The sequence below is a fragment of the Protopterus annectens genome, chromosome 1.part0 (genome assembly GCF_019279795.1).
Source record: "Protopterus annectens isolate FY-2018-M chromosome 1.part0, PAN1.0, whole genome shotgun sequence".
Taxonomy (NCBI): domain Eukaryota; kingdom Metazoa; phylum Chordata; order Ceratodontiformes; family Protopteridae; genus Protopterus; species Protopterus annectens.
The window spans coordinates 1,019,376,350-1,019,399,631 of record NC_056725.1 but is presented as its reverse complement, the minus strand read 5'-3'; the positions used below and the strand labels follow the sequence as shown (position 1 = coordinate 1,019,399,631).

The window sequence follows — 23,282 nt, the reverse complement described above, 5'->3', positions numbered from 1 at the left end:
TATTTTATATTTTATATTTCACATTTTATGTTTGTAAGTCTGTTTCTTTAAATTTTAACTTTCAATTTACTAATGACATCATGACAATTAATGCTTTATAAGAGGAAAGTTTCAGCATTTTCTTTATGTCTGATGAAGCGTTTGGTAACAACACGAAAGCGCTTACAACTTGCTATCTCCTGCAGTTTTATCTTTTGTAATAAACGAGGATTTTAAATACAAAGAAGACCTTTTGGATTTACTTGATACTTTACTTTTGACTTCAGCTCATGGTGCACTCATTGCCTTTTTTCCTGCTGATTTGGTGTTTCTGAGGAGAGTGCTTTACCTGGCAGTGTGTTTCTTTTTGTTTTTTTTTTTTTTTTTTTTTTTTTCTTTCTGTTTCTTTTTGTTTTATACTGCTTTTTGTAGAGTAGTTGAACACCATACAAGTGGTATACTTATCTTTGTCAAGTGTGATGATGTCACCATCCTACAAATATTCCTGTGGAAAAGAGACCTCCCAGTAATGTGTATAGCGCATCGCGTTAATGCTTATTCCTCTAGTATCATGAAGTAGTTAGGTAGGGGTTTGAATCCTGCACTTGGTGAGTGTGTGTGCTGTATGTGTGTGACACTGTTGGTCAATGTGTTATGGGTTTTGCTTTTACTACTGTATGACATATCCGTATGCATTGCACATGTGAGTTAGCTGTGTGGCAAATACATATACGTACATGTTACCTCAATTATTGCATGTGTGGGAACCCTGCTTTATCCAAGAACACAGCTGTCATCTTTGCCAGACTGTGCTGCTGCTTCCCAGACCTTAGGTCACATCTGTATGCTTGTGACAAGGCCAGCCACTACAGTGATCCCTGGCCTAGGTCATCCGTGTCACACACACTCATTACGGTTTCTATTGAATTGTGTGAGTGAGGGTTTATGGCCGAGGTATATGTCAGACCTGTTCAAATGCAGCAAAGTCTGTCAATGATGACTATTCATTATAGGTGAACAACAACCTTTGTGGATATGCATGCAGACCCCTTATTCCTTATGTGATCCACCGAGGGATTTCAAAATACCTTAGGAAATATGATTATCAAAGGAGAGATGACGTAACACTAGGTTGCATGTACACATCGGTACCTGTTCATCATGTTGGTGGCTACTACCTATGTGGTACTGTGGGGATACTATGTTCCATAAAGGTGGATGACTATGCTTAGTTTGGCTTATAGCTTTACAGCATGGGTTTGACAACAGGTATCTGTCTGTATGATACCCTTGTGGAGGATGTGTGTGTCACCTGGAGAATGCATTATAGACCACAGTATGCATTACCAGACGTGGACGAACATATCCCTACTGTGATTGCTTGTACCTAAGAGAGCTAGATGCCAAACAGGAGTGGTCTCAGTAATGGGTGCAGGTGAATACCACTGGTTACTGGCATAGTATAGTACCTGAAGGATCCAAATGTTGCTGTGTGTCCTACATCTGTGTGTCAGTTGTCAAGACATCATCTAACGATTGGTTATGGTCAGGCTGTTGAAGTTATGTATACTACCAGAATGCAAAGCAATGACAGATAGTAACAGCATCACCCACAGCACAGTGTCAAACCATGTCATACACACATGTGTAGTCAGGTTCCGAAATGTGTGTAGTACAATGCATACTGGCCACCAGTAGAAACTGTGGCGTGTTACTGTGTAATACACAGCATGTCACCCTGCCCATGTGTCCACTATGCACGTACATGCAGACAGTGCACCTCCACCATGTTCACAACTGTACACCTGCAAATCTGTGCTACACACATCCCACACATACTGTCCACTCTCTAACACATGCTGCCAATACTGCACACATCAGCCAAGTCACACGTGGGCGGACAATACACTATTAGAACTAACACTGGCGTAAACAACACTACAATGGCAATCGTAGCTTTAATGCATCATGCCTGCTCAGCTACACCTTCAAGCATATCATTACACTCTACTGCTGACAATATGCTAACATTGCTATACTGCTATAAAGACACCCTGTGCATCAGCACCATGGTAGCCTGTCCCTGCATCGATGTTACAGATCACAGGAGGTGGCACAGGTTTCATCATATGCACAGGGTGTGTTGTTGGTTTGCCAGAGGCCTACAGTGAGCCATCCAATCGACATGTATGTGTGTGTGTGTGTGTGTGTGAGGGGCATGAATATTGCTATGGGCCAGTGTTGATGTAATGTGTGTGGGTATGTGTTAGCCCTAGGTGTCTGGATTATGTGTGTGTGTGTGTGTGTGTGTGTGTGTGTGTGTGTGTGTGTGTCTGCATGCACACAGTTCCACCATGTGGCTACCATATACAGGTATTTGTGGGACAGCCACAGACTGTACCTGCAAGGCTTTACAGATTACTGTCTCTGGCCAAGGATACGGTACCTTTGCCTGGCAGGGGTGCTACTGACACTGTCAGGTACTAAGCCAGACTGGGTACTATCCCCAGAGGTAGATGGATGTACACTGGACCCAGGTCCCTGCTGGGACTGTCCAGAGCCATGTGCACGTGGTCTTCTAGGACGGTCTATGGTCAGCCTATCCCCAACATTGCTGGGAATGGTACTGGCACTACGGGAGCGGCTGTGGCTTGAGTGACTGCCAGTCACTGATGTTGCTGGCATACGTCCACGTCGACGACTCAACCATCCCGCACTGTCCTGACACATGGACATGACATTGCGGAGGACATCTAATGTCTCTCCCCAATGTCTATCAGTGACCTCAGTGTAATTACAGATGGCACCAGCTAGGTCACGGATACTGTCAATTACGGTGGTGCTATGTGCCCTTAGTCCCTGCCTGGTGTACCGTTCCATACGTGCCTGTGCCTCCATGACAGCCGGGAACACGCGTGAGGTTGTAAGACCTGTGGCACATCTGCCAGTGGCATGATTAGCAGCAGTGCTCTGACGAAAACCCCTGGACATCTGCCTATGTGGTACCCTTCCAGACATCTGTGTATGGCTGCTGTGTCGGGATGCATGTGCCATGGATACCACACTGTCCTGGCCAATGCCGACTGTACGCTGTCCCTAAGCTAAGGGTATTGGTGATGAATGGATTGGCAGTAATACTGTGTGCATGGATGGGGTGGACACGTGTGTACTGTCGATTGGTGGCCCAACGATAGACCCTGGCAAACATGCCTGTGCCTCAATACACCTATCATCATTATCATTATCACTATTTTGCTCAGTGACATCAGGTTCCCTGCTGCAGTGAACCAGCCCAAAGTCAGCACCTGTGAGAGGAAGACAGGAAACACACTTTACGACCTGTACATGATGTCGGCACACATGCACACAATTGCATTCCTCACTAAAACAGACACACACACACACACACACACACACACACACACACACACACACACACACACACACACACCACCAGCAATCCAGAACATACTCAATAGCGGGTGATGGCAGAATCACAAGGCAAACAGTTATATCACACGTGTCAGCATGCAGGACGTGTGTTGCTCAATAGCATGCAGTGTGGGTGTAGACAGCCCTTGCTAATAACAGCATACATGGCTTTGATGCATATGTGTTGTTCAGTGATTGGCCTCACCCTGGAACGCAATGTGTACATGGAACCAGCATTGCTGTGTAAGTATTAAAAGCTCTGCAATGTCCTGTGCACCATCACTCACAGGTATACATACCATGACTGGATGTGTATCTGTGTGATACATAGATATCCATTTCTGATTAGAGCATCTGTGTCTTTAGCAGATAAATGTGGACACAGGTTTAGCACCTGCATGCTATGTATACACACAGGATGAGTGGTGCATGTATACCTGATGGAATACCATTGCTCAACATAGCCATTGTACAGTGGTTATGTTGAGTGTAGGACATACTGTGGGCATGCCAATGCCAGCCATGACATGGCATGCTACAACACAACTGCAACATTAAACATCACACATACACAGTGTGTGTCATGTGACCTATACACTCAATAGCATTACAAGACATATATGTGTCACTTTGTACAAAAGGTGATTGCTATGCATAGTGTGTATTGGTCCATATGTTTGCACACACACAACATTGAGGTGCATAGCAGTTAATGCTATGTGTAGTACTTTGGTCAATGTAACTGGATGGGGTGTAGTACCATGAGCCATCATCATGCAGCATCATGTGGTCACTCAAGGCTACTAATGTGTGCCAGACCGGCACATACCATGCTGTACCAGAACAGCTGTACCATGGCTACATTCACCATTTCACAGCCAGTTGTTACATGGGTTTGTATGGTGCCCAGTAGGGGGCATTGCCTAACATGAATGTGTTATTTGTTGAAGAGTGTCGCACAGCTACATGAGAGGCATCTGCCCCTCAGGTATATTATGTGTGCTGTGCGGATGACATTTGGGATACTGGAGTGTGACCTTACAGCGGGTGTTTGAATATGCCATGTGTAGCATGTGAACATGTACTGCGTATGACAAAGTTGTGTATGTTGTGTGCATGTGTATTGCCTCTGCCTATCCAATGTCCACTACAGTGTTGCCACAATTGTGTGGGATGCTCTGTGTATTGTTTGTGTTTTAGGCTGCTACCCACGTTACTGGGATGTGCATAGTCTCACAGCAGACATGCATTATGCGTAGGTGTGTTACGTGTGCATGGCCTACAGCTCACCTATGACATGCACATTTAATTAGCAATATTAAATGTAGAACACACTTACCAGCATGGGTCTGCTGCCTTGCTGTCACACCAGAGGTACCTACAAGGATATGAGACACTTTGTCAGTGGCAACAACTGTGGCATTGCTACTGTGTGTCTGCAATCTTACAGTAGTACAACGGTTGACAGTCACAGGCCTACAGATTACATTCCTAATTATTAGTATTGCACAACACTAGGCACCACATCCTCTAACTACACAGTACACATCTCACATGAGCATGCTCTACCAGTAGAGGTTACAGTAGTCTACAGCTATGCCATGTTACCTGCACACTCCGTGTCAACTTGCTGGGTGGCTCCGGCCTCCATGATGATACATGTTGCTTCTTGTTGTTGGCTAGGAGCCGCCTGGCTCAGGAGCAGCTCCTCCACTCTGGTGAGGGGAGGATGGATGGCTACCCCACCACCTGTGGCAAGCTGTTGTCTACGGATATCTGAAGCACGCTTCCGGACATGTCGAATTAAATCACTGCAGTGATGGCGTACCTGCTCATATGTCTGGTTATGCATGCCTATGTCATTTACCCTACGGACAAGATCTTGCCACAGTGCAGTCCACTCATGCTGGTCCTGACTGGTTTTGGAGAACAGCAGGGCATAGTGCTGCACCAGGCTTGTTGTTATCTGTTCCTCCTCTGCCGTGCTGTAGGTGGGGTTATGATGGTGGGCCATTACCCTGGAAGACAATGAAACAATATGTGTGAGCAAGTCATGTGGCACACTTAACATTCTAAAGTACAGATATCAGTTAACTGCCATATATAGCAACCTGTTGGCTTTCAGAGGATACACACTTTCAAGACCACATATCAGTGCTCAGCCCACAACTGCCTGACAGTGCCTGGCACATTCTATATATCAAACCATGTTTTGCACAGCAACAAAGATAAACCAGTATGTAAGACTATACAATAGTACATGGCACACTTTATGCTACACAATGCACCACCTAGTCACAGGAGGTATATATCAAGCTAATGCATCAGAAAATATGTATTCCATTGCAATGATTGTAAAGTCCAGTTACAGTATTACCAGTATACCCCACTAGTCGTTGATGGCAAACCCCTGCCTAACATATGTGCACATTCGTTAATATAGATGGCATACTGCTGTACTAGACTATACATGTTGCTAGATATGCAATTATATCCTGTAACACACATATGACCGAGGCCATGGTACAGGCATACCCACACACACATCAGACATACATACCAGACACAAAGGTATGGCAACCCAGATGACCTTTACCTGTGTACCATACAGTACTGTGTGTCAGTAGTTACAAAGCCTTATGCCTGAGGTATGTAATCTGTGAGGACTACAGGGAACACACAAAACAGTGGTTCCAAGAAATGTGGACATACACCACACTGTGCTGTGTAGTCATACAGCTTCATGTAGTACTACAGTTCATACATGAGTTGGATTCACCAGCAGTAACACTCAGTAAGCATACATGTACTGCTTTAGCCTACAATGGGACACCCCAGTCAACACCAAGGGACTACTTCAGATCATATGGCATACTGCTTTTTCTGTCTAGCAGTTGCATACACATCTTTTGCTGGGATCACAGCTAGGACACATAATACCATATCAGAAACAGTTTCCCACTAAACTATCACACATGTACAGAACTCTGACACGTTCACCAACACATTCACCATCACACTCAGTCAACCTCACATAGCAATTATTGCAATAAGTACTTGTGGGTGTGTATCACTTCATAGGTAGGTAACAGGCTATTGGCCCTAGGGCCTATAGAAGTCTAGCCATATGCTACCCTGGCCTTTGACACACAGGTAAGTACGTTTCACGTGGCCCTGTCAAGCAGAGCCACAGAGGTGATTCCCGGGGTGTATTTCATATCTCCCATACAATCATCATGATTATTTATGACGACTGCTAATTAGGAGCTTTGTTTGCTATTGATAGGTGGTTTGTTCCAGAGTATGGGATGTCTCTGAGATAGGAATCTATCCCTCCAGCATGTGCTGTTTATTGAGGTCAGAAGGTTTATGTCCCTAGAGCGTGTAGCTCGTAGGGATTGTGATCTGTCTAAGTGGAGCATGTCCAACAGCTCTGGGTTTGACATAGCTTAGTATTTTAGGCAGAGGTCACCTCTATGTAGGCGGTATCAACACAGTCTAGCTGTGGATTTGTGAGATGGTCTGCATAGGGCATCTGTTTGAGGCCGGTATTACTCTTTGTGAGGTATGTCTGTGTCGTTTCCAGTTGCTGTAGATGTCTTGTGAGGTACATACCGCATGGGGCATTGTACTCTATAATGGGCTTTATGTGTGATGAGTAGAGAGGAACACTGACCTATATTTCCCTGGATGACTCACCTTTTGTGATGACGTGTGCCAAGTAGACAGACGACATGACTAGTGTGGCACTGTGATTATCAAAGGGGTGACTACTGTCCACCTGTGTCCCATGGTCTCTTATCACACCTTCGGTGTTAAGTAGACTACCACCTATGTGGTAGTTCATGGGTACAGAGTTTTTGCAAGAAGGTATGCCAATACAGTGTCAACATTATGCTTTAGTCCATGGCTTTGTCACCAGGCATCTGTTCCAGTAAATATGACCCTGTCTCTCTCTCTCTCTCTCTCTATATATATATATATATATATATATATATATATATATATATATATACACACATATACACACACACACACATATAAACATCCATTGGTGTACATGTAGATATACATATAGGCACATATGCAGTCCACCTTTCATGGTGGGGATATCAATTATGCAAAGGTTGTGAGGTATACAGTTATGTCATAATATTGCACAGTGTTGTGCGGAATGCATTGAAGGTGTTCTCAGCCCATGTAGCTTTAGTAGGTCTCACTGGCTGCAACACTGCAAACCTGACGAATCATACCCACAGTGTTTAACCACCACATGTCATATAACAGCACTGTATGCTGTCTTGTTTGCCACACACTACAACCTACATAGAAATATGCACATAACAACCTTCAACAACATATATATGTCCACCCTTCACAAACAGTTGCAGTATGCCCCTTGCTCTGTGCACATGTACAGATGCTAATATATCTGACACAGACAGATCTCTCCGTATGTGTGTGCCATACGCACACAAGGTCCACACTGTTGTAAGTTCGTGTACGTCACGGCTGACCTGTTGGGCCTTGCTGCAGCATGAACAGGTGTCACATGTGAGCACACAGTAATATTAGAGGGTGTATATATAGCTGCAAATGCTAGATTAGCATACTAGCCTGGTACAGCTGTTGCCAAAGCTAAGCTACACATTAATATGACTGTCATGCATTTGTTACTATAACTGTATGCGCTACTCCCACAAACAGACATTGTACATACTACTGTACAGAACACAGATAACATGGATCAGATGTTTGACATTTAATGCTGAACTACATATGTCACAGTCATATCCCACTGCACACAGCTACACACTGATTTCTCCATGCCAGTAGTTATGCAGGGCATCTGTGCATAGATACGTACTGCTGCCACATGTGGATGATTCAAACTATGTAGAGTACTCTTCATAAACATCTACTACATGCTAGTAAATACATAGCTGTTACATACCTTTCCTTTGTATGTTTTTGTATTTGTCGGTTTCGTGTGTTTTGTAATAGCTTTTATTTTTATAGCTTATGTTTTTTTTCAAGATATATATATATGTTTTCAATATAATTATTTTTTTCTTTTCAATATATTATTTTTCAATATTATTTTTTTCAATATATTTTTCTTTTCACTATTTTTTTTCAATATTTTTTCAATATATTTATTTTTCAATATGATATATTTATTTTTTCAATATATTTTTCTTTTCAATATATATTTTTTCAATATATATTTTTTTCAATATATTCTTTTAGGTTTTCTGCTTTTTTCAATATATTACTTTTTCTTTCAGTATATTTTTTGTTGATCTTTTTTCTTTTTTCCTGCTGCTGTTCTCTGCGTCCGTCTCTCTCACTCGCTCTCTCTCTCTCTCTCCCTCCGTACTTGCAATGAAATGATTGCATGTGTGGACAGCATGTACAGCCTGCTTTTATAGGTATCTGCACATGTGCATGTGATGGCCTCTGCACCAGTTGGTGGCCACCATTTGGCAATTGCATGCAGCCTGCTGTGTGGTACTTGCAGTACTCACTGTCATAGCAACCCAATGCTATAAATTAATACGTCAGGTAGGCATAGCCCTTTCAGCTTTCCAGAGTGGGGACCATGTTTGTTTGCTGTGGACACCGTTGTGTAAGTCAGAAGGTTGGTGTACTTCTCATAACTGATGCGAGGGGTGTAGCCAGTGATTTGAATGTTGTACTCAGACCTGAATGTTGCCACTTCCAGTACACAGTTGACAGTGTAGAAGTGTACTCACCCCTACATATGCTAACACAAGATACATGGGAGTATGTAGTTTCTTTTCTACTTATACAATTAGCTGCCATACTTACATAGTTATTGAGATGTTTTCATTTGGCACAAGAACTGTTTTGGAACTGCTGTTCTGTGGATATTAATGTACTCACTTCTGTACAGTTTGTGCTTTTTCTTTTGTTGACATTATCACAGGATGCTCATGAAAACTGGACAATTCCAGTACTGAGTATGCCTACCTACATCCTTGCTGTACCTTGAACACACAGGTATTTTGTACATTTGGGTGGGGATTGTCCTGCTTTGATACTGTGTGGGGGTTGTAAAGTGCTGCTGTAACATTTACTGCTAGAATGTCTGGTTCTGTTATCACAGTCATGTAATGCAATTCCACAACAACTGCTGGTAAAGTTCCACAGAACAGGTTTTGTGTTATGGCATTCCTATCTTTCCTTTACATTCACTCATTCGGATGCATGATATATATATTTCAGCAACAACCTGCTGTATATCTGCTGTGGCTTAGTGGTACTTCATGCAGTCTAGTTTGTCCAAGGTCCGGGGTTCGAGACTGACAGTGGTGTTTTATTTTGCTGCTGAGCAGAACAAGGCCCCTCCTATGCAGGGTGACTAAGGCACTTTTCAGCAGTTGTAAGCGGGTTTGCACGACGCTTAGCAATACTTAGCTAAGCACACACAAGTACACACTCACGCATACTCGCTAACTACTTCTTAAAAGTGCTTACTCACACTAACCCCCATGCTCATTTCTTTGAAAGAAAAGAAAATAGGGAGATAGGAAAGTGGTGAAAAAGGGGCACAAAGAGGGGAAAGACAGTAAGGAAAACAGCTCGGAATGTGCAGGACGGGTGTAGGGAAGATCCATAGCTGCCCATTTCTTTAACAGCAACAGCTGTGCATATACTAGTAATTTGGAGGGGAAATTTGAAACCTTCCACCCCTGAGAGAGGGGTGTGGACAACGAAGTATGTTGTACTGCCAATTGAATTTCAGTTTGTGTTCAGTGGACATTTGTGCAAAATGGGCAGCTATGTATGGGGCGTAATTCTTTTGTGGGAACAGATTACCCATTTGTTTTTTCAGGTAAGAGTGGAATGTGGGGTAGGGGAAGTAGGTATATTTTGAGAGGTAGGTTGGGGAGGTAAACAGACAAGACAAACAAGATGCATACAGGGGCGGAATATGACACATGGGGTGGGTGAACATCATTGATGGGGAAGGATGTTTGGAAATCACAAGCCTATGAGCCCACAGATGGCAACAGTGGAACTGAGATCCCCACCCATGGGCAGTCACCACTACACCTTCACAGCCCGGAGGGTGGCTGTGTAGGAGGGGCAGGCTCACCCGTGAGTCGCGCCACTCTTGCCTCGAGCTGGCATAGAGGATCAGCGACTGAATGCTCAATCTCCCTACGCACCACAGCCCGGACTGTTTGGAGGGTGATAGGTGGCCCTCCACTGGCCACGCTTGCACGGGGGGATGAGCCCCATCCCCTGCAGCGCTTCCACCCAAAGGCGGCACAGGACCAATGGAGGAGGAGGTCCCGGGCTGGGCACTGGACCTGCTGGTGCCAGGTGCCATCGCCAGCTGAGGTGGGACAGGTGGGTCTGCTGGGACCGGCCTTCCCATACGTTCTTTGTTTAGGAGGATTTAATGACAATATGGATTAGTAATAACTAACAGCATTCCAATTTAGTTGTAACAACATACAGTAGTATTCCCATTAACCCAACACACCAGAGTTCCAACAGTTGAACAGCAAGCATAACACATGCATGTATAGAACAACAGTGGACATTCCAACAGCATGCAGGATTGATTGGTGGCAACAGGCCACCAAGATTGTGGTATGTGAACAGGGCACATATATCATAGTAAATGCAGATATTTATGAACCAATAGGACATGTGCCTCAACAAATGTTATGAGATTAGACATACCCATTGAGGTGTGGAATTGCATTGTTTATGCACATACAGTAGGGTGTAAAAAGATACCTCCATTAACAGCTTATATATACTTATAAGTTTACACTACATTCCTACTGACTGCAGTTATATATCCCCTACATGTATTATTACACTAGGCAATGACCGTTAAATTGTGAAATGGGTTTTGCTAGTCCTTGATATACCTGACATACAAACTATCCTGGATGCAGATGTTACTGTTACATATTAATATATTTCATTTATATTTATATATCTACATATCTGGATGTGTTCAGGTGACATTATCCGGTATATGTTGACAGCCCCCTACATTTCTAGCAGCACACTGACATTTCTGGGGAGCACAATAACAAGCTACTCATGTGCTAGATTAACCTGTACATGCCGGCCATGAACCGACAGTTGAGGACTGTATATATGCTTAACAGCTACTGGCACTCTCTTCATCCACTTTATATGGGCCTACCCATGTGTGGGTTGACTGCGCTTAATACAACAGTACTATTTCTATAATGCAAGGGTACAACAACATATTGAAGAAAGTGACATGGACACACTTCGAGAATTATACCTTTATTAATTACATTACACACTTTTCTAGTGGCTCTCATTTTTTGATATATCAGTGCATGCAGAGGTCTTTTATTCAAGACATATTATACCTTTATTAATGGGTTACAACACCTTTTCATGCTGTCTCACTTATTTTATATAACAGTACATGCAGAGAAGTTATTCAACACTTATTATACCTTTATTAATGGGTTACAACACTCTCTTTCAGGCTCTCTTACTTTTATATGACAACACGTAGAATAATTAGTAACCTGCTTGGTGGCGCAACCTTAGCAGATTATCTGCATAGGCTTGCTGATTCGCAGCACGTACACCTGCAGCTGTGAAGTAAATAAAGGGATATTGAGACATACCTATCCATAATATAGACTACAATAGCAATTCTTATATACTTCATTCCATGGCTAGATACTCAGTAGTGGGGCATTTTCCATTTCACTGGCCTCCTGTATCCACTGGTTCAGTCTGTCCTCCTTGCATCTCTTCAGGTCTGAGTAGTGTTGTCTGACCTGCTCACCAGTCCGAGGGATGCCTGTGGCACTGGTGAGATCATGTGCTAGACTATTCCAGGCTTCCCCTTTGTACTCTGTGCCCTGAAACTGGCCCTGCAGGAGTCTTGCATCATGATGATGGACGAGGAGCCAAACCATTACTTTTGACTCCTCAATGCCCCACCGTTGCGCTTGAAAACAAGAGCCATCTCTGACACCAGCCATACTGTCTGCAGATGGGAGCTACAACCAGTTATGGCAATTATTCCCGCCTATGGAGCTTAAATATGCCTCATTTCCCGCACTTATTTGTGATTGGCCGGTTTTGAAAATTCTCAGCTAAAAGTAAACCTGCTTAGCAATGGGTAAACTTCCATTGCTATATATGAGTGTGTTGGAAATGCATCCATATGTAAAGCTGTCATGGCTTAGTGGTTTAGTACTGTGATTATGGTGCATAGTATCCTGGGTTTGAGGCCTATCATTGCTTTTTATTTTACTACTGGCCAGACCGGCTAGGAGGTGTGGCTGTGTTTAGCCGACTTTGCTCAACTTTGCCCAACGTTGCCCGACGTTGCTCTAGTTAGCACGGTGCGCAGCTCCGCGCGAACATGTTTTTGTTTGCGCTAGTTGGCGCGATGCGCAGCTCTGCGCAAAGCCACTGCGCTAGTTAAAGCAGTACTAAGCTATGAGCAACTATACTTAACTGTGCTTAATACTAGTAAACTTTGCTTAGCAGTGCTTCACATTGCTTAAGATACGTTACTTATGCATTTATCAGTATGCATGACCATTCCACCTTCTTATATATATATAAAATATCGTTCACTACTACATAGGCCATTTCAATGCACTTTACTAACAATTCAAAGGTAAATGCTAGGAGTTCTTTTTATGCACAGATTTCCTACAGAAAATGGGAAGGGGAGTGGTGGGACTCAAACTGGGAATGCCTCCTCTTTGTGCGAAGGCTCTACCACTACGCTATTGCTATTTGGCTTAATTTGCATATAAGTAGTTTATTATCCTCTTTGATGTCTTCACTGCTAACTGTATCTAAGCAATGGGCAAACCCGCGCATACACACGCAAATACGGGCAGCTATATCGGGAATAAAACAAAAAAAATAAAATGGAAAGCTTTACATTTTAAACTTGTACAGGGATTTAGAATGTGGGGGAGTGCAGTGTTGGGTATGCAGACATTTGAGCAGACTCGCTCATTTCTCTTGGCATTTACTGTTTAGGCACTTGCAGGGGCATGGATATTTGGACTGCTCACCAGTCTGACATGCCCTCTGCAGTTGTGCACGCTCCGTGTTAGCCTTAGAGTTGAGTCAGCGTGCCCTCATGAATATGCATGATGCGCTGACATCATACTCTTAGACTGCCGTTTCTGAGTAAGACTTAGTTAGTCTTACATGGAGGATTAGTGAATCCCGGCAAATGTGTTTTTGTTGAACAGGAAAATATATTCTAGCAGACTGCTCTTTTTAGAAAGAGTAAAGTAACAAAAAAAAGTACAGTCTTTCATACCATTTCTTCTACAGTAACAAGGTGACTTCACAGAACTTCTTTCTGTATGAATTCTTAATAGAACATCTTCCTACATCAGGATCTTCCAGATTGGTTGTTCTTTGCTTTCAGACCCAAACTCCTCTTGCATCAAGAGTTCATCGTGTGTTGTTAGCAAGACAATAACCCCTCTTTTATAGCATACACAATAGGCTGATTACTTGTTAACAGAGCTATTTCTTTTTAATTCAGAAACTGTACCTATATGCCTTAAAGGGAGAGACAACATTTACAAAACAGTATGTGCACCACTGTTTACGACCTTATTATTTACAAGATGTTCACTATTTAGAAAACACTTTTTGTGCAATGTTATTTATATCATGTTGACATAGGATGAGAGCTGCTACATATTTAACAATATATACATAAACATGTACATTTTTGTCACACTTGCATGCACACAAGCTACTTTTCCATGTTCTACACATTCTTTGACTTAACCTTTATTTTTCTACTTTCAGGTCTGCCCGGGATGATTTCAGCTCTGTCATAGGAAAGTGCCAAGGTAAGATATGTTCTTGTAGGACTGTGTGTTATGTATTTATATTTAAATATACTCCCTGTCTTTTATCTTAACTCTTTTTCTAAATGTACTACTATAACAAGATGCAGGGCCAGAGACATAAACTATAACTGCAGAGGAAAAACTTCTTTAAGAATTTCTGTCCATGTATTTCTTTCTAACTCCAAAGACCTTTCTAGAAGCCTGTTTTTCGTACTAGGTGATACCTGTTGCTATTTTTTGATATTCTCTTCTCTTTTGTCCTTCCTATTATGCACTGCATTCATTCTTTCTTATGCTAGCTCTTGTTCAAGTTAGCATCTGCCACATTTTCTGAGGTCATTTGTGGCTTTTACTACTAGTGCACCTTTTAAGAATACATTATTTTTCCTGCCATGGTAATGTGATCTTAACCTGTCATTCAGGGAAAACAGTTCCCTGCACTAGAAGATATTATATAACATTTTCATACCAATAAGCATATTATGCATTCTTTCTCATAACTGATCATGATGGGAAGTTTTTTTAACATCTTTATTAAATCACCACATATTTAGCTGTGACACGGATTTCCATACGTTAACAGAAAAGAAAAAAAAACTGTAGTAAGTTTTCATTATTGTCATGAAACACACATGGTTTCTTTTTACCACTTTTAATTCACTCCCATCATTAAATAGATTTATCAGTTCCTGTATTCTCTTAAACCTCACTCCTCATCCTGGTTATCATTCTACATGTATTCTTACAACTTCCACATATTTTATGTAGTCTGGTCATTCCCTTTTCTAAAGATTCCACTTCCAGTTTTTTAATCTTCTTTACTATTTACAGAAATTTCATAAAGTTGAGAACAGGTTTTGGTTTCCATTTTCTATTTATTGTTTTTTTTTTTTTTTGCCAGTAAGTGACATTAAAATTAGTAAAGCCTTACTATGAGTTGGCAATTAATTTCCTGTATCCCATGCAAAAGACTAATTTCCTTAGTTGCAACCATTTGTTCCGACATTATTGTCAATATATTCTTCATTTAATTTTTAAAAAAAATTTTAACTCATTACTTTCCCAGAAAACATGTTCTCAGTTACCTCTTTCTTCACCAATACACTTCCATCATTTTCTTATCTACCCAAGGAGAAATCCTCATATGTCTACTTTGGGTGCAAATGTACCTGGTTTCTTAACTAGACTCAACAGAAAACTTCATCAAAGGTGGACTTTCACTTAGCACTTTCCTGTCCCTCTGTATTATCAGTCCCTAGCAGGGAAGGTAGTCTTCAACTTGCAGCCCAAACGTATGTTTAGCCACATCTCATAGTATTACCTTTCCATTACAAGTTATTTGCTCCCAGTACCTACATCCATTTACTAATTTCCTTTAGTAATTTCATGTCCTTTCTTGCCTGTTTTATACACCTTTGCTTGCATGCATACCTTTTGGTAAAATCTCCTTTCTCCAGATGTTCATTGTGTTACACTGCTGCAGTCATTACAATTGGGTTATCCTGCCGTCAGGCGGTTCCCCAGTCGGCCTGAGTTCCAAAGTCTTGGTCCGGCGTCGGTTGCTGTCGCCTCCTCCCTGACGTCAGTGCGACAGGGGTATATAAGATGCAGCCAACGCCATTTTCTTCAGTCTTTCTTGCCACGCGGTGCCCGAAGCAAAAGCAGTTCGCAAGTGCCGGTTGGCCGTCTCCTGAGGTTTTCATTCCGAATCCAGAACCGGAGTCTTCTACAAAGCTAAGTACCCAGTTGGGGAAACTTTTTCTTGCCTCAGACCGATGTCAGTAAAAGTTAATAACTGTATTTCTTGTGGGAAGTAAATACCTCATAAGGATTTCCATTCCCATTGTATCCCATGCCTAGGCCCTGACCACAACGTCACTGGTTGTCGGTTTTGTGCTAGGTTTAACAAGCGCACTATTAAACGTCGGTTTGATTTTGCCCGACATTATTTTGGTAGAAAATTCAATTATACCATGCCGTCGGAACTTCCGATGACCGGAATACAAAAAAATCGCAAAGACAAGGATAGGCATCCGAGGCCCAAAACTGACGACGAAGCCTCTTCTAGGCCAGTCGCCGGTTCTCCGGTTTTCAGCGAGACGCCTTCGCAGCTCCTGACGACCGCTTTGTAGAACCACAAGCCATCTCTGACTCCCACGTGGAGATGGCTGGGCCTTTGTACGCACAAGTTCTTCAGCCTACCGAGACTAACCTTTCAGAAGGATCCGGAGTAGTTGAGCAACCCACAGCTACAGAGGGTGTCTTCAGACCTACTCAGTTAAGCATTAAACCCTCAGCTAAGTCTAAGCCTCCTTTAAAGTCAAAGAAACAAATACAGCATTCTCCAGGACAGGCCTCCATGCCTAAGAAACAAATGCTCAAAATGGCCGAAGACCTAATCACTCTGATCAAGGGGTCCTATCCCCCTCCTGATAAAGGGCCTAGACAGGATGCAGACTATGACTCATCCAACCAGGTGTCCATCTCTTCTGATTCATCCTCAGACCTAGGATACTCTTTACCCCCTTATGAGGATTCTGATGCTGAGGAATCTATTCCATCAGCCTCACCACCTGAGGACTACTCCTTTGGGGAAACCCTACATACCATGAGGGAGCATTTCCACTGGTAAGGCCAGGATTATTCAGAATCCAAGAAAAGGCTCAGAGACTTCCTTTTATTACCTCAACACAGACCCCTTGCTATTCCACCAGTGTTAGATATTGTGGATGATGTGTATACTGAATCCAGCTTAAATCCTGATTCCTTCCCTCCAGCCCCTGTTAAACCTGACAGATACTACAGAGTCCCTGACTCACATAAATTTCTGTATAAAAGCCCTGCAGCTGACCTTGAAACTATTTCTCAGGGACCCAAAAGAGTTAAGGCCTCATCAGCCAAGAATCCAGTTCCCTCTGACAGAGATTCAAGAGCATTAGACAGATGGGGAAAGAAAGTATATACGTCTGCAACTTTAGTAATGAGAGCCTTAAATAGCCTCTTTCATATGCTAAAATATCAGCAATTTTTACTGTCTCAGTTAAAACAAAAAATGCTTCCAGAATCAGATCCTCCTAATTTTAAAGAAATGCAGGATTTATTGCATGCAGCTGAACAAGTGGGAAAGTATACTTTGCAATGTGGTTTTGATTCTGTAGAGGCCTCCTGCAGAGCAGTAGTTACAGGCTCTGTCATTAGAAGACATGCTTGATTAAAAGAACATACATTACCAGATCATGTTAAAGCAAAATTATTGGATGCATCTTTGCAGCAGGATGTGTTATTTGGAGTTCAGGTAGAAGAGGTACTAAAGAAAATGGAGGATAAGGCAAAATCTATGCAAACGGTGAAGGATTTCTTACAGGTTCAGCCTCCTAGATTTAGCAGAAACTGGCCAACTAAGAATCGGTCCTTTCCAATTACAGGCAGACCTCAAAGGGGAAGATACAGACGTCCAAGAGGTAGAGGTCAAACACAAGGTCCTTATAGGCCTCGACAATGGGTTGCATCAGGCCAGAAAGAAGGGGAAGACAGACCCCAACCATATAAAAAACAGCTCCAATGACTTCCCACTGCAGCTGCCAAACAAATCCTTCTTGGCAGCCCCCTTGGGAGGAAAACTATCACTCTTCTACCACAATTGGCAAATGATCACCAAAGACAAATGGGTTCTCAACATTGTATTTCAAGGTTACAGGTTCCACGTTCACACTCTGCCAAGGTTAAAAGAAATGCCAAATCTGCCACCAAAACAATGGGCAGAGGCTCAAAAACAAATTACAGCACTCATGGATATGAGAGCTATTCAAAAGGTACCATCACAGGAGCAAGGACAAGGATTTTACTCAAGACTCTTTCTGGTACCCAAAAAAAGACAAAGCCTAGAGGCCCATTCTGGATCTTTCATCTCTAAACACTTACCTGGATGGTCCAAAATTCAAAATGCTGACATTACAGCAGCTTCTTCCCATGCTGGGCAAGAAAGCTTGGCTCGTGACTTTGAACCTCAGAGAGGCATACCTGCATGTCCCTATCGGACAAAACTGCAGAAGATACCTCAGATTCATAACGGGTTCAATGCACTACCAATTCTCTGCACTGCCTTTTGGCTTATCTACTGTGCCCAGGGTCTTCACAAAGTGCCTGGCACCAGTAATTGCATTTTGCAGACAGAAAGGAATTCAAATTTATCCGTACCTGGACGACTGCCTGATTCAAGCAGAGAGCAAGGACATTCTTCTAAAGCATCTGGCATTTGTAAAAAAGTTATTAAGTTGCCTGGGGTACACAGTAAACGAAAAGAAATCAAAATTAGTGCGCTCACAAGAGATTATATTCCTGGGTGCCAGCTTGAACACAACGGCCCAGATGGCTTATCTCACGCCAGACAAACAAGGACAACTGACTCAATACTTTCAATTGATGGCAACAAAGACCCAACTCCCTGCAAGAAAAATTCTGCAGGTTTTGGGTTACATGGCATCTTGCATACTACTAATTCCATATGCCAGACTGCATATGAGGAAACTACAATGGTACCAAAATAATGTATGATCTCAACACTGTCAAAGTTTGGAAACAGTTATACCACTAATCCCTTGCCTTCAACAGGAGTTTCAATGTGGGCTCAAGCTTGTCACCTCAACAAGGGACAGCCTTTTACACAACCCACAGCCAGGCAAACACTGACAACAGATGCATCGGATTACGCCTGGGGAGCACACATGGCAGGCAAATGTATTCAGGGCACGTGGCCCGCAGAACAAAGGCATCTTCACATCAATCAAAAAGAGATGCTAGCTGTACAAAATGCTCTTATAGCTTTCAAGGACCTGCTGCATCCAGGACAACTACTACTAAAGACAGACAACAGCACAGTTATGTGGTACATAAACAAGCAAGGGGGCACTCACTCCTACCCCCTATGCAGACAAGCTATGACCTTATGGAACACAGCTATAAACCTTCAAGTTCATCTGCAAGCACAATTCGTGCCAGGAGACAAAAACACACTGGCAGACGACTTAAGCAGAAACATCATGGATCCCCAAGAATGGGAGTTGAATCCACAAATATTCAGAATGATAACACAGAAATGGTGGAGCCCAGAGATAAATCTGTTTGCATCCCCAATAAACTGCCAGCTACAAAAATTCTGCCCAAGGAGTTACCATCCACAAGCATGGAAAGTGGATGCCCTCTCATTCAGCTGGGAGAACCTACAAGTATACGCTTTCCCACCACTACCTCTCCTGCCAAAGGTACTCATAAAAGCCAGGCAGGAAGAGCTAAAGATGATCCTGATTGCACCAGACTAGCCACGCCAGCACTGGTACCCAATCTTAAGGAGCTTAGCACAAGAACCACCCTGGATTTTGCCTCAAATCCCACATCTACTGACCTAGCACAACAAACAAATACTACACAGCCAGCTAAAGACCTTAAACCTAGCTGCATGGAAGATTCCTTAGTCAGGCAAGCAATGCCTCTCTCAAAAGCTGTTATGGATGTCTTTCTGGATGCCAGAAGGCCTAGTACCAGGAAAGCCTATTCAGATAAATGGGAGAGAGTCTGTGCCTGGAACCAAGCTCACAGCCTTGACCCAAACATTCCTCAGATACTTACAATACTTAACTGAGATGCTGGACAAAGGATTCTCCTTCTCATCCATCAAGATCCATGCCTTTGCCATCTCTGCTCATTACAACACGGATCCACCAATTTTCTCTAATCCACTGTTAAAACAGTACCTCAGAGGGGCTAAAAACATAAGACCACCCCGTAGAGGACCTACTCCAACTTAGGACCTCAACTTTGTTTTGGAGAAGCTAACTTTACCTTCTTTTGAGCCAGCCAACACAGCATAATTAAAATAGATCTCTTGGAAAACTACTCTGCACCTGGCAATAACATCAGCAAGAAGAGTTTCAGAATTACAGGCACTAATGGCAGTGGAACCTTTCCTCATTTTCCACCAGGACAGGGTGTCTTTAAGAACTAACCCTACTTTTATGCCAAAGGTGGTATCCAATGTGGCTCTAAACCAAACTATTCACCTGCCAACTTTTTATCCTAAACCACAGAATAAAGGGGAGAGGCTACTGCACTCTTTGGACATTCACAGGCAGTTACGCTTCTACTTGGACAAAACCAAAGCTTTCAGAAAATCTGAACAATTATTGGTAGTATATGCTGCAGGAGCACAGGGAAAAGCCATTTCAAAACAGACTATTTCAAAATGGATAGGACATTGACGTTTCTGCTACAGATACCATGGAAAACCTGTACCTAGCAGCATTAGATCTCACTCCACCAGGGCAACAGCCACTTCAACTGCCTACCTCAGGGGAGTACCTACCAAGGATATTTTGGAAGCAGCAACTTGGAGTTCTGTACATACCTTCACCAAGCCATTACCATCTGCCTCTGTACTCTAAATCCAGAGCTGGCTTCACCACTGCAGTGCTGCAGGGCCTTATAGCCACTCCTAATGCCTTATAGAACCAGCCACCCTTTATCAGCTTTGGGATTCTACCCAAGTGTAATGACTGCAGCAGTGTAACACGATGAACATAGTACAGTTTTGTACCTACCATAAATGTAGATGTTCGAGTGTATACACGGCTGCAGTCCAGGTTACCCTCCCTCCTTCCCCTCTTACTGGCTGGTACGTACCTATGTCTTCTACCCTTACTACCTATGGGGAGTATTTGCTGGTAGCTGTAAGTTGTTTTTTGCTTTTCTTATGTATGTTATATTAGCGATTGGAATTGCCTACCTATTTAGAGGCACCTGACATCTGGGGCAAGAAAAACTGAAGAAAATGACGTCAGCTGCATCTTATATACCCCTGTCGCACTGACGTCAGGGAGGAGGCAACAGCAACCGACGCCAGACCAAGGCTTTGGAACTCAGGCCTACTGGGGAACTGCCTGATGGCAAGATAACCCAAGTGTAATGACTGCAGCAGTGTATACACTCGAACATCTACATTTATGGTAGGTACAAAACTGTACTTTCTGAATTGAATTAGTTCTTACAGTACTTTTGTTACTTTAAGAATAAAATATTTTCACTGCTTGTTTTTGTTTCCTTAAGGACTTGCATCCAAAATTCAAAAATCCTAGCTTCTCTTTCACTTTCTATCTCGTCATTCATTTCATCATCATCCTTTCACTTTGATTTATATCCTTACAATTGAGTTAAATAAATTGGTCTTAACTTAATAGTTCTGAAATAACTTTTAAAATAAAGTAATCCCAAACCACCTTGTTAATCATCATCCCTAACTTCACCTGTGGTTGATACGCAGAACGTATATATAAGACTAAAGGAACTAAAAAGTTTCTTTGCCAGAAACTTACTTGCTATATCTATAATCAAAAACTTCCTGTTTCTCATTTATCTGTGTTATATTTAGCTACCATGACAGAATCTTTTTAATCCATTCACCTAGACATCATTTCATGACCCCATCACTACTGGTATTACTGAACCAATTCATTAATCAGTACATAGTTTAGCACTGAACTATTCGTTTTATCTTCATTTAGTTGTATATCTTGAAAAGGCATGAGGCTGCCAGAAAAATATTCTACAACACCAAAGATGTCCTTTTGTAGAGTTATCAAGTACAAAATAATGTCATCTATAAATAAAATTAACTTTTCTTGAATTCCATATCCTTCCCCCTTAATTTTTGTTTCTGATGCTTCATATATTCTCCTTAGTAACCCTATTATTGCATTGGGTAATGCAAATGCTACCATTGCCCTATTCATAAAATCCCAGCTGATTCTGTTGGATACTTTCTCTACATCAGGACCCCACCAACAATAATGGTGCTTTTTCTTGCACTCTGCTTCAGAATGGATCGTCTTGTTTTTAAATACTTGTCCCCTCCACAACACCACATTTATCACTATCTATCAACTATGAGTATATCTTTGCCATTCTCTTAGATAGCATAAATTAACCTTATAAACTAACTTTATAATCACTATTTAAAATTGAAATGGACCTATATTAAGCCTGATCTGAAATGTCTTTATAGCAAGCAAGATGGTAGTGCTTCCCAACCTTTTAAAATATTGATCCTATATTGTCCCCTCCATTTGTTGCAATGTTGTATCTTCATTGTGGAAAATCCAAAAATGTATCACTCAGAAGCTTTCCCATGTCCCATAATTAAATGTGCTTCGAATTGTCTCTCGGATCTCGTTTGCCACTGTTGGCACCAGATATGATCCTCCAGCACTGAGAGTACATGCTGAATAATGTTCAGGAGGAGGAGGAGTAGCAAGGCAGGAAATTCAGCACTTTATATAATGTTAGACTGATGGTTAGAAAGAAGCAAAAGATATGCTGTAGATATGAATATGTGTGTGTGTGTGTGTGTGTATGTATGTATATATATATATATATATATATATATATATATATATATATATATATATACACACACACACAAAAACACACACACACACACACACACACACACACACACACACACTGTGTATATGGAAAATGTTAACATAATTTGCTTTCTTTTCTGTTAATGCATGTTTGCCTGTGTCTTAATTGATAAAATCCACTGCAAAAGTGCTTTCCAGATCTTTGGAAAAGGAAAAATAGAAATATATATATATTATATATGTATATATATATATATATATATATATATATATATATATAAAGAAAAAGAAACATTTTAAGCAGCTCTTCCTGATGTTCTATCAGTGTAAAAGCAGCTAAACTAAACATTCGGTTTGTGTGCTGGTCTGAGTATGACAGAGCCGATAATTTCTAGACCAGCTGCCAGCATCCGCTGCATAATAATTCATGGCAATTCCCCAAGAAAGGACACATCAGGGAGCTTCTTTTTATTCAAGAGAGCACTCTCAAGGTCCATGGACTCCATACTCCCATTTGTTTCCTCATTTAGAATTGCCTGGTCAGCCAGGAGTATAGTTAGAATTAACAGGACTAAAT

The 23,282-nt window shown here is 42.0% G+C and overlaps 1 protein-coding gene across 1 annotated transcript in view; it reads left to right on the top strand.

The window, feature by feature from the left end:
• Positions 1–23,282, top strand: part of NBAS (NBAS subunit of NRZ tethering complex) — a 3,380,746-nt gene that overhangs the window by 213,351 nt on the left and 3,144,113 nt on the right. The window contains exon 6 of the mRNA XM_044064792.1: positions 14,248–14,291. Coding sequence (XP_043920727.1) covers positions 14,248–14,291 — 44 coding nt within the window. The remainder of the gene's footprint in view (positions 1–14,247; positions 14,292–23,282) is intronic.